The sequence below is a fragment of the Hevea brasiliensis genome, chromosome 15, assembly GCF_030052815.1.
Source record: "Hevea brasiliensis isolate MT/VB/25A 57/8 chromosome 15, ASM3005281v1, whole genome shotgun sequence".
NCBI classification, from domain to species: Eukaryota; Viridiplantae; Streptophyta; class Magnoliopsida; order Malpighiales; family Euphorbiaceae; genus Hevea; species Hevea brasiliensis.
In genome coordinates this window covers 41,409,547-41,423,057 of record NC_079507.1, presented here as the reverse complement: position 1 = coordinate 41,423,057, position 13,511 = coordinate 41,409,547, and the positions used below count along the sequence as shown (strand labels likewise).

The 13,511-nt window shown below is 34.4% G+C and overlaps 1 protein-coding gene across 1 annotated transcript; it reads right to left on the bottom strand.

Annotated features, from left to right (window-relative positions):
* Nucleotides 1-1,094: 1,094 nt before the first annotated feature.
* LOC131173970 (metalloendoproteinase 3-MMP-like) lies at nucleotides 1,095-11,339 on the bottom strand. The gene is made up of 2 exons (XM_058136918.1): nucleotides 10,369-11,339; nucleotides 1,095-1,830 (listed from the first exon to the last, which is right to left on the bottom strand). The coding sequence occupies exons 1-2, from the start codon at nucleotides 11,287-11,289 to the stop codon at nucleotides 1,753-1,755; spliced, it is 999 nt and encodes a 332-aa protein (XP_057992901.1). The 5' UTR covers nucleotides 11,290-11,339; the 3' UTR covers nucleotides 1,095-1,752.
* Between the last annotated feature and the right edge of the window lie 2,172 nt (nucleotides 11,340-13,511).

Sequence of the window (13,511 nt, the reverse complement as noted above, 5' to 3'; positions counted from 1 at the left end):
GTCGAGTCTCAGGACGTGGAGGGGAGTCCTACAGTAGTTGGCTCAAACCTTCAAATTACTCTCATGGCAGAATAATTTGAGAAGGGACTTGCTACTCATAGAGAAAAAATGCAGAATCCAATAGAGACAAAATCAAAATAAAAAGCAAATGCAAAGATAAACATGTTCTCTTGCCTTTTTTTTTTTTTGTGCTTCATGTTCTGCATTGTAGTATATTTTGTTCTCTTATCAGATTTTTTCACTTAAGATGCCATCGCTTAGGTTGGGTGTAATGGTGTGGCCTATCAACTTAATTAAGTCGGTGATGCTAAGTTTTTCTGGTCTTATAATTAATAAAATTTTTGCTTATCAGAAGAAAATTAAAAAAAAAAAAGCAACGAGGAAAAACAAAGAGAAGAGAGGAAAATGATAAGTAGAACTAGGAGATGAAAAGGATACTGATTGAGGAATAGAGATTTATTGGTGGCATTTGGTTATAGTTATAGCTTCAGTGATGATTTTTTTATAAGCTAATATTTTATCAATTCTAAATGGTCAAGAAAAACTTAGCATGGATCTTCTCACTCTAAACCCCTACCAATATGCCTCCCCACATGCCCCAACCAAAAGGAAAGCATGCTAATTGAAAAAAAACCTAACAGAAGAAAGTACAAACACCAAGAGCAAGAAAGTTCAAAGAAAAGACCAATACAGCATGTCCATACATAAGCAGTGTCTACTTTTAAAATAAGCAATAGAATATGTTTACAATAAACGAACGCTAGGAGACTTCCTATACCTATAGCATAAAGAAGTTTAAATACTCGATCAAGTCCATAAAACCAGCACATCAAGAGACTTTTCTCCCGTTTTCATAAGTGCCCACTAATCACATCACCCCATCTACCTTCTTAGGAAAAAGCACATCAGAAATCCAAAATATCCACTGCCACTCTCAACATAAATGTTATCAACCAATTCTGTGCCAGCATATAAATATACCACTCATAATCAATCAGCAGCATACATACAATAAACAACAAAAAAATAACAGCTCTCCATGTAATCAGGAAGGGATAAAAGCGCCATACTCGGAGTAAATCAAATAGAGGTCCTAACCATTTGCCAAAAAAGCATATTCTTTTTCTTTACCTAATTTTGCAAAGTTGTCAGTCAATGAGTTTGCTTCCCTGTTACTATGTAAAAACAAAATATGTGGTAATTGGGCTATCAAATTGAGAGCTTCCATGATCAAGTGTTTATCTCAGCATGGTCTTTCACTCGATCCATTAATCCATGCTAAAATATTTGTTGAGTCTGTTTCAAAAATGAAAGCATGATTTCCGTGTGAGGATGCAATAAGGTCCTTTGAAATTTGCAATGCTTTAATCATTGCCTTCAACTCAACTTGATTGGAACTTAATTCTCCAGTAGGACATGAAAATAAACATTTAATATGTCCACCATAATCCCTTAGCACACCTCCAATTCCACTTTTACCCGGTTTCCCCATCGATGATCCATCCGTATTCCATTTCAATAAAATGATAGGTGGTGTTTTCCATTCCACTCTAGGCCAAACATGCATAATATAAGTCAAAGTTTTAACACCCTCCTTTCCCTGCATCAACTGAATCCCAGTGTATGGGAACTTAGGATCCAAGCTTGTCATCCATACTGATACCCTAAAAAATATAATACAACATATAGAGACATGGCAAGGGCTTGAATTTTTAAATACAACCTTATTACAAAGGAGTGAGATGGACCACACTATAGTTGCGAAGAAGCAACACTAGAACATCTTTTGTACCTTCCCATTTGCCAATAGCTGCCATTGTATGAGCATATCTGCAAATTCAAATGGAATGCATAGATTTGTATTCCACCAGCGAAGAAAGAAAACCCAAATTTTCCATTAAAATGTATAATGCAACAATGCATGATTTGAGTTCTCCCTAAATTGGATGACTGATAGGCCATTAAAACTCTTATTCCCTAATTTATATCGGACATCCTCATAGAAAGAGGCTTTTTTGTTTTTTTACTTAAATTAAATTCTGCTGCTAATCCTTCGTTAATCCTTTCAATAATTTAAGTAATTACCGACCGTAAAAAATTTGTTGCAAAAACTCTTAGTTTTTTTATAGTCATAGTTGATGGATCACTATTAAGATGTGGAATTTTATTGCTCAATTTATGGTTTTCTTTGCTCTTGATGAACAACTTAGAATTGAATTGGCGCTTGTGACATGATCAAATAAGTGAGATATTGATGTTTATAAAAGAAATTAAGGATTTAAATCTAGAACAATAAAATAAAAAATTAATTATTATTATTATTATTATTATTATTATTATTATTATTATTATTATTATTATTATTATTATTATTATTATTATTATTATTATTATTATTATTATTCTTCTTTAAATTGAACCTAAATTTTCCAAACTTGCAGCCCACTTGGGTATATAATCTAACAAGAATAATACCTTGAGAGAAAACAAAAACTTACATTTTGTTGTAATTTAATTTATATTTAAGTGCTTCAAAGAAACATTCCGATTATTGATTAAAGCAAGAGTATTCAAATTAGACACAATATGATGAGAATCAAGCTACATCCACAACAAAGGATTTCATCCAAGGTCCAATTACCAGAGCTAGAGCTAAATCACTTCAGAATTTAATTTGTGAAATCATAAGGAGCAAGGATTATAAGCTGGAATGGCATGAAGAAAAATGTAAAGGATTAAATTTGGTGAAAATTATGCTTAGAAGTGACCAGGTGTCACGTGGAGCATTAGATTACATGGAATAACCTGTGGACATGCATGCACCAGATCCAACCCATGTACATGTATCTGCTGGCACCTTTTTCAAGGAATATTCCATCTGTTATAACCACTTCTCTTTTGGACTTAAATGCCCTTATTTGTCTTTGCATTAAATTTACTTTTTGTAAGGAGTTGTTAGTGTTTTGTTTGATTAATTTTTGTTTTGACTTAAAGCTGCTTTCAGGTGTTACTAAAGTAGGGATATTTTTGTCTTTAGTTTTGAAGCCAAGAGGCTATAAATACAAGTGTAATGAGAGAGTGGAGGACACACTTGAATATTAATGAGAGATTGTTTCTGCTCCTCTAGTGAGTAAATTGGCTGTTGCCTTTATTCTTGTGAAGCTCATTAACTTGCTGAGATTCTATCTTGCAAGGTTTAATATGCATAATATACTTGGTTTATTCATTCTCCATATGAATTAGGTCAAGAATCCCATTTCTGATATTTTCTTTGAATTACACAACAATCTGATTGTGCTGGTTCAAAGATTCAAATTCATACATCTTGATTTGGTGCTTTCCATATTGTTCATTTAATTCTTGAATGTGGGTTTTCAAGTTACCAATTACTTGAAGGTTCACATCAGTTTTGGTATCAGAGCAAAGGAACGTCCAAACAAGGTAGATTCTCTATTTGCTTTTTATTTTTTGTGTTTCTTACCTTCTTCATATTTGCTGTTTGGCTCTTGGGGTTTAGTTAGACCTGTTTGTTTAAAAATTTGTTTTGTTGGGTTTGTCTTAGGGGTTTGGGTTAATCAAGCTAAAGCGATTATTCTAGCCATCCATTTTGCTTCCTTCATTTTGATATTAAGCATGAGAGATTATTTGGTTCATTGAGTTCAACTTACCAATTTGGCCTAAATCATCAAAGATTATTTGGGTGTGTTTAAGACGTTGGGTGTAAATTTTGGGGGTTGTTTGATATCGTTTGCCTGCTGAACCAAAATTTTGCGGCAGACCTGATCAAATTATGTTCACATAGCAAATAGACCCAGAAATTCCTGAAAATTTACAAAGTGTTTATACCCCATATCAGTAGTTCCCATATTAAATTTCAACTTAAAATTCAACCATTTGTGTAGGGAACCAAAATTTTGTGGCAGAATTGAGCAAAATAAGTTCACATAGCAAATATACCCAGAAATTTCTGAAAATTTACCGAGTGTTTATACCCCATATCAGTAGTACCCAAATTAAATTTCAGCTTAAAATTCATCCGTTTGTGTGGGGAACCAAAATTTTGCGGCAGACCCGATCAAATTAAGTTCACATAGCAAATCAGCCCTGAAATTCCTGAAAATTTACAGGCCATTTGTGCCACATTTGAGCTATTCTCAAATTAAATTTCAGCTCAAAATTTAATCATTTGTGTGGGGAACCAAAATTTTACGGCAGACACGATTATATTTGATTTACATAGTAAGTCTATCAAGAAAAGCGTGAAATTCTTGCAGCAATTAGTCAGTATTGGGTTGCATTTGCCTACTCAATTTTAGATCAAAATACACTCATTTGCTTGGTGATCCTAAATTTATGCAATTCTTGGTGTATTGTGTGAACTGCTGGTAATTGTGATAAGTTGGTGGCAAACTTGGATGTTTAAGCTTAATATCTCTACTTTAGGTTGTCTCTTTTCCAGCTTACTACTCTTTTATTTTGGTGTCTTCTTTCTTGATTCCTATTGCATTACATTTCCATACTTGAGCTTTTCTTTTCTTGACTTCTTGAATCACATTATTGTTTTCTTAATTACTCGTTTTGATCTGTCACGTTCAAGAATTTTATTTTGTGTTAAATTTTTGTGGGTACAGTCTTGGTTTGAGTTACTTGAGTTTGATAAGAACTTGTGGACATAGCCAAGAGAGGTAAAAGGCATAGAGTGGTGAGTTCATAAGAGGGAAAAAGCCTTGTTGAGTTAAACACGAGTGGAGTGTCCTCTGTTGAGTGTAAACACGTAAGGGAGTGAGTGAGGTGTTTTCTTTACACTAACCATTTTCTTGCAGATCTGAAAACATGTCTAGAATGGGTGATGGTAGTGAGGGGGAAGGTGAAAATCCATTCTACATGCAGGCTGTCAGACAACAATTTGAAAGAATGAATGTTGTGTGCAATGAAATCATAGATAGGTTGGAAAGATTGGAGCAAAGAGATAGGCAAAATGAGAGAAGGCCAAATAGGAGGGATCTTGTACCTCCAGTAGTTGAATCTGATGAAGTTGCGGTTGATAACTATGATTTTGAGGTTGAAAGACCTAGGAGGGGTAGATATGAGAGAAGAGCTGAAGATAGGAGAAATGGGGATAGGAGGATAAGAAGAGAGGAAAGAGAGAGGAATAGGGTAGATGACAATATCAAAACTATTAAAATGAGCATCCCTTCTTTCCAAGGGAAAAATGATCCGGATGTGTATCTTGAATGGGAAAGGAAGGTAGAAGCTGTGTTTGATTGTCATCACTATTCAGAGGAAAAGAAAGTAAAGTTAGCAGCAGTAGAATTTACTGATTATGCTTTGGTATGGTGGGATCAAGTATTGATTAGTAGAAGGAGAAATTATGAGCAATCAATTGCAACCTGGGGTGAGATGAAAACTATAATGAGGAAGAGATTTGTTCCTAGTCATTACTATAGAGAGCTACATCAGAGGTTACAAAAATTGACTCAAGGTTCTAAAAGTGTTGAAGATTATCATAAAGAAATGGAAATTGCTATGATTAGAGCAAATGTGGAGGAGGATAGAGTAGCCACCATGGCTAGATTATTGAATGGGCTAAACAAGGAGATTGCTCCTATTGTTGAGTTACATCACTATGTTGAGTTGGAGGATATGGTCCACATGGCTATGAAGGTAGAAAGGCAACTTAAAAGCAAGTCAAAATTTGGAGGAAATGCAGGTACTTCTTCATCTTGGAAGTCTAACTGGAAGAAGGAGGATAGGGAAAAGGCTTTTAGCAACTATAAGAAAAATGAGGATAAGGATAAGGAAAAGAAGGTGGAGAAGAAATTTGTAGAAAGTAAAGGAAAGGAGGTTGCAACTACTACCCGAAATAGAGACGTGAAGTGTTTTAGGTGTTTGGGCAGTGGACACATAGCTTCTCAATGCCCTAACAAGAGAGTCATGGTCATGAGAGAAAATGGTGAGATAGAAACAGAGGAGGAAATTGTGAGTGATTCCACATCTTCAGGGGAGGATGCAGAGGTAGAATATGTCACTGAAGGAAGTGCTCTAGTGATTATGAGAGCATTAAATACTCAAGTAAAGGAGGATGTTGGTGATGAATTGCAAAGAGAAACAATTTTTCATACAAGGTGTCTTATCCAAGACAAAGTTTGTAGTGTCATCATTGATGGGGGAAGTTGTGCCAATGTTGCTAGTACTATTTTGGTGCAGAGATTAAGGTTGAGGACTTCGAAACACCCTAGACCCTATAAATTGCATTGGTTGAATGAATGTGGTGAGGTGAAAGTAACAAAACGAGTATTGATTTCCTTTGCAATAGGAAAGTATCAAGATGAGGTTATGTGTGACGTGGTTCCAATGCAAGCTGGCCATTTATTACTTGGCCGACCATGGCAATTTGATAGAAAGGTGATCCACGATGGGTATAAAAATAGGTATTCTTTTGAAATGAATGGAAGGAAAATCATTTTGGCACCTATGACACCAAAATAGATTTATGAAGACCAAACAAGGCTTAAGCAAGCAATGGGTGAGGAAAAATCAAGAGTGGCCGAAAAGAGAGCAGAGAAGAAAAGAAGGAGTGAAAAGAAATTGAGTGAAAATGTTGTGAGTGAGCAAGACAAGGGTGGTTGTGAGGAAAGAAAAGAGAGTAAAGAAAACATTCCAAGAGTGCTTGAAAAAGGTGAATCTTCCGCAAAAGGAGAGTCAAAGGAAAGAGGGGAGAGAAAATTAAGCTTGTATGCTAAAGGAAGAGATGTGAGGAATGCCATGTTTGCCAACAAGCAAATGTTATTAATTGTGTTTAAGGACTCTTGTTTATCCACATCTGACCTTGACCCCAATTTGCCTAGTGTTATTGTCTCCTTTGCAGAATATGAGGATGTACTACGAGGAGATGCCACCGGACTACCACCTATTCGAGGGATTGAGCACCGATTGATTTTGTACTGGAGCGATTATTCCCAACCGTCCAGCCTATAGAAGTAACCTCAAGAAACCAAAGAATTACAAAGGCAAGTTGAGGAATTGCTAGCTAAGGGATATGTGAGAGAAAGTATGAGCCCTTGTCTTGCACTGTCCTTTTGGTACCAAAGAAAGATGGCACATGGCGCATGTTTGTGGATTGTAGGGCGGTCAACAAAATCATCAGAAAGTATCGCCATCCTATACCTAGATTGGATGATATGTTAGATGAACTTTGTGGTGCTTTTGTTTTTACCAAAATTGACTTGAAAAGCGGATATCATCAAATTCGCATGAAAGTAGGTGATGAATGGAAGACTGCATTTAAAACAAAACATGGACTATATGAGTGGTTAGTGATGCCTTTTGGGCTAACTAATGCTCCTAGCACTTTTATGAGATTGATGAATCATGTGTTTCGTGCTTTTATTGGAAAATTTGTTGTTGTTTATTTTGATGATATATTGGTTTACTGAGAGGCATGAATGAACATATGCATCATTTAAGGGTCAGATTCGATGTGTTAAGAAAGGAAAAATGATATGCTTACTTGAATAAATGTTCTTTTTGCATGGAAAAGGTTGTCTTTTTAGGATTTGTCATTAGTGCTAATGGTGTTGAAGTTGATGATGAAAAAATTAGAGCTATTAGAGATTGGCCCATTCCAAAGACTGCATCTTAAGTACGTAGTTTTCATGGACTAGCTAGTTTCTATAGAAGATTTATTAAGAATTTCAGTACCATTACAAAGACCATTGAATGATCTTGTCAAAAGAATGTTAATTTTGTTTGGGAACAGAAACAAGATGATGCTTTTCACAAAATTAAAGAGATGTTATGTTCCGCCTCTGTATTGGCTTTACTGATTTTTCTAAAACTTTTGAGATTGAGTGTGACGATCGGGAATAGGTATTGGAGCAGTTTTAATGCAGGAAAAGAGACCAATAGCATACTTTAGTGAAAAGCTTAATGGAGCAGCTTTAAACTATTCTACATATGACAAGGAGTTGTATGCATTGGTACGTGCCTTGGAAACATGGCAACATTACCTTTGGCCAAAGCAATTTGTCATCCACACAGATCATGAGTCATTGAAGCATATCAAGGGGCAAAATAAGTTGAGTAGGCGCCATGCAAAATGGGTTGAGTTCCTTGAGACCTTCCCATATGTGATTCAATACAAACATGGGAAAGAAAATGTGGTGGTGATGCCTTATCTCAAGGTATAACCTTCTTGCCCTTCTTGATGCAAAGTTATTAGGATTCGAATATGTGAAAGAATTATATGTCAAGATGATGACTTTGCTAGAGTGTATGCAGCTTGTGAAAAGAATGCTTTTGAGAAGTTTTATAGGCATGATGGATATTTGTTTAGAGAAAATAGATTGTGTGTGCCTAAGAGTTCCATGCGTGAATTACTTGTGAATGAGTCTCATCTTTGGTGGATTAATGGGTCATTTTGGTGTTGCCAAAACTTTAGATGTATTGAAGGAACATTTTTATTGGCCGAATATGAAAAGAGATGTTGAAAGAGTATGTGCTAGGTGCATTGTGTGTGCTAAGGCTAAATCTAGAGTTTTGCCACAAGGTTTGTATACACCTTTGCCTACCCCTAGTGATCCTTGGGTTCATTTGTCTATGGATTTTGTGTTGGGATTACCTAGGTCTAAATAAGGCCATGATTCAATTTTTGTTGTTGTTGACAGGTTTTCAAAAATGGCACATTTTATTCCATGCCATAAAACTGATGATGCTACAAATGTTGCAAATTTATTTTTTAGAGATATTGTTAGGTTGCATGGCATACCTAAGAGTTTAGTTAGTGATAGGGATGTTAAATTCCTTAGTCACTTTTGGAAGGTTTTGTGGGGAAAACTGGGCACCAAGTTGTTATTTTCCACCACTTGTCACCCACAAACCGATGGTCAAACTGAAGTAGTAAATAGGACACTAACTACTCTTTTGCGTGCTGTGGTTAAGCAAAATTTGAAGTCATGGGAAGATTGCATTCCACTTGTTGAATTTGCATATAATAGAAATGTGCATTCTTCTACTGGCTATTCTCCATTTGAAATTGTGTATGGTTTCAATCCTTCAACTCCTTTGGATCTTTTACCTTTGCCTGTGAACGAGCTTGCTAGTTTAGATGGAAAAAGAAAAGCAGAATTGGTGAAGAAAATCCATGAACAAGCCAAGCTTCAAATTGAAAAGAACAATGGAAAATATGCTAGTCAAGCCAACAAAGGAATGAAGAAAGTCACATTTCAACCTGGAGATTGGGTATGGGTTCACTTGCGCAAAGAAAGGTTTCCCTCTCGAAGGAAATCAAAATTACAACCAAGATGTGATGGACCTTTCCAAGTGCTGACCAAAATTAATGATAACGCTTACAAAATAAACCTGCCCGGTGAGTATAATGCCAGTGCCACCTTCAATGTTGCTGATTTATCTCCTTGTGTTGATGCAGGAACAGATTCGAGGACGAATCCTTTTGAAGCGGAGGGGAATGATGAGAATCAAGCTACATCCACAACAAAGGATTTCATCCAAGGTCCAATTACCAGAGCTAGAGCTAAATCACTTCAGAATTTAATTTGTGAAATCATAAGGAGCAAGGATTATAAGCTGGAATGGCATGAAGAAAAATGTAAATGATTAAATTTGGTGAAAATTATGCTTAGAAGTTACCAGGTGTCACGTGGAGCATTAGATTACATGGAATAACCTGTGGACATGCATGCACCAGATCCAACCCATGTACATGTATCTGCTGGCACCTTTTTCAAGGAATATTCCATCTGTTATAACCACTTCTCTTTTGGACTTAAATGCCCTTATTTGTCTTTGCATTAAATTTACTTTTTGTAAGGAGTTTTTAGTCTTTTGATAGATTAATTTTTGTTTGGACTTAAAGCTCCTTACAGCTGTTACTAAAGTAGGGATATTTTTGTCTTTAGTTTTGAAGCCAAGAGGCTATAAATACAAGTGTAATGAGAGAGTGGAGGACACACTTGAATATTAATGAGAGATTGTTTCTGCTCCTATAGTGAGTAAATTGGCTGTTGCCTTTGTTCTTGCTGAGATTCTATCTTGCAAGGTTTAATGTGCATAATATTCTTGGTTTATTCATTCTCCATATGAATTAGGTCAAGAATCCCATTTCTGATATTTTCTTTGAATTACACAACAATCTGATTGTGCTGGTTCAAAGATTCAAATTCATACATCTTGATTTGGTGCTTTCCATATTGTTCATTTAATTCTTGAATGTGGGTTTTCAAGTTACCAATTACTTGAAGGTTCACATCACAATACATATATTTCTGAAATTTTAAGAAGAAAAGCTCAGGTACAGAAATGGGCTATCTGACCCTTATTTAGTGCAAAAAAAAAAAAAGAGAGTCAAACCTTATATAAAGCACGAATCCCTTGGATATCATCACTATGGAGACCCTTAGTTGATCCAGGAGGAATACGCGCGAACATAATAGCTCCCTCCACTGAGCTATGACCAAGACCAAGCAGGTGCCCTATCTCATGCAAGGCAACAGTCTCCAAGTCGATTGCACCTGGGGTTGCACCCACTGCCCATGTCTCATCTGCATCATAGTGGAATCGTCCATCTTGTGGTGCAAAAGCATGAGCCAGAATTCCACCTCGTCCATCGAAAGAACTCCCATCTCCATGGTTACCTCTGTAAAACCCTATTTTGATATCGGCGGTAGTATAATCTTGTACCCTCGCAAACCTGAAATGTGTGTTGGCAGCCCATGTTTGGAAAGCTCTCGCAACAGGATCCATGGCTCGGGATGGGGTTTGGGGAAGAAACCCATAGGTAAGACTATACTTAGAAGGTGGCCATTTGGGACTTCCTGGAAAGAATGTATAGTGAGAAACTGTATGGAAAGAGGTAGAGCTATGGCGTTGGTTTTTCTTGCCAGAAGTCATCCGAGTGGTGCCATTGATGATGTCCGGCACCCCACATCGAGGCATCATCATCTTGGACACCGTTTGGGAATCTAAGGTTCCAGTGACCTTCAAATGGTAATTGAGTTGGTAGGTTTTAAGAGCAGACTCTAGCAGGTCATCAAAATCATCATTATTGGCTTGAGACTGGTTTTTATAGTTCAAGTAACCAAAATGTTCGAGGTAGGTTTTGAGCTCGTGGATGCCTTTGAGCTTGTCACCCTTATGGCATCCTTGAAGATGCTTAAGGAAATCAAATGGGGATGATTTTTCATTATTAGAGTTTGCCAAAGCAGCATGAGGAAAAAGAGAAATGAAGACAATGAGAGTGAAAGAGAAGATGGGAAAAGCTTTAGAAGCCATGGTTGTGACTAAACTTAAGCTTAAGCCTATTGGGTTTGCAAGAAAGCAACGCTCTCATGCCTATTTATAGGCTAAGGAGAATGAGTCAGTCTTCCATTATAGTTCCATATGGCTATAGGTTCAGAAAATTGAGTCAGTCTTCCATGGTAATAATTAATTAAATTAAAGGAAGATGACCAAGAATAGTAGTATAAATTCATGAATAATTCTAAAAGCGTGGAAAAACGAAGAAGGAGAAGAGGATGAAGAAGAGGAAGACCAAGAAGAAGGCCAAACTAAATAGACCGTTTCTCACCTAGCACACTATTGTTTGAGAATATTGTCAATATGAAAGGGTGACTGTATGACGATCCCTCGCTAATAGCTCTTTTCAATTCCAAAAGTTTATCTAAATTCCACAAATAAAACAAAAGATATAGACCTAATGAAATTTCATATTTTATTGAGAAATTTCATGTTAATTGCCTTAACAATAATAAGGGTTTGACTATATATATATTTTTTTTCCAGAAGGGTTTGCCTATTTGTAACTTCAAAAGTTGGTTGAATTTACTTCCCATTGTATTGATTAGTATTCGAATCTTTAGCTCAAATCACTTGATTAATACAATAAATAAAATATAATAATATAAGGATTAAAATGAAATGAAATTTCGCACACTTAGTTGATTCAAACGCAAATATGAAGCCACACAAGGGTGGAGGATACTTGTTAAAAATATCAAGTGGATGTAGTATATTTTTATCTTTTTTACTCTTAAATTTTTTATCAACCTTATATATATATATATATATATATATATATATATATATATATATATATATATATTATGATTTCAGTTGAAGTATTAACATTATTTGGTTGTATTAAATAAGTGAAAAATTAGCAAATAATTGAATTAGTGACGTAGAGTTAATTTTTATGTGAACTTTACTTTAAAGGTTGGGTTCGAATTTTAATATTATCATTATTGGAAGAATTTTACATAAAACAGAAAAAATCATAAATTTTAAATTAAAATTAATATATATATATATATATATATATATATATATATATATATCTAATTTTAATATATTTTAATCATATATTTATAATATATTTAAAAAAAAACTAGACATAATTTTTTCATTAATAACAGTTACGATACGTATGTGGAAGAATAATCACGATTGATTGTAAGACAAATTATGCACCTTATGAATATCATTTAAATTAGCACTATAAAAAAATTATGTTAATGACATAAATACCTTTTATAATATATATATATATATATATATATCTGTGTGGTTAAAAACCTTTAACAACAATATTCTTTTATAAATAATTTTATTTTTTAATATAAATTAAAATTTTATATTATTTTAATAGAAATTCTATTTATATAAAAAAAATCTATACTTCTACATTCTTAATCCTATAAATATCATGAATTCATTAAAAATTATTTAGTTTATATAATAAAATTAATAAAAAAACCTTAAACACCGTAACTCACTTGCAGTAATTTATTTTTTTTAATTGTTTTAAATATTTCTAAACTAATAGTATTAAATTATAAAATTATTAAAACACAGCTTTTTAATTAAATAAAAATTTTGTATTTGTATGAATAGATATGAAATTCTAACCCTATTTAATTATAACTATTTTATTTGTTATAAATTTGTTGCCATTTAAAAAAATTATTAGTAATGTGACGCCCCTTACCCGTCTACCGTATAGCCGAGCAAGAAGTGCTACATTCGGTGTCGGAGCATCCTATCTTGTTTTATCATATCTATTGTAAACTTTTGATGTCATTTAAAACATGTATTCTTTGTGTAAATTTTTTTTTTTTATATCTTATTTCTGTGGAGACCCGGACAGAGTCTCCCTTATTTTATTAGCATCTGGCGGATTCCACTAATCACCTGTTAACATGTCCATATTCATTTCACACATTTCCATATCATATTCTCATGTATCATATCATTTACAATTATTTATGAGATCTCAAAATGAAGTATTATCTATTGCATTCATATAGAAATTCATAGATAATAAATTACAAGTTTTCATTTCAATCTCAAAGTTTAATTACAAGTCCAAAATGAAATACATCATAAACTAGTAATTACATCATGACTAAACATAATGAACCAAAATACTAGTCTATACATGGGCCCTACCAAAATACAACAGACCGGTGAGGTGACTCTGGACAATGGCAGATCTG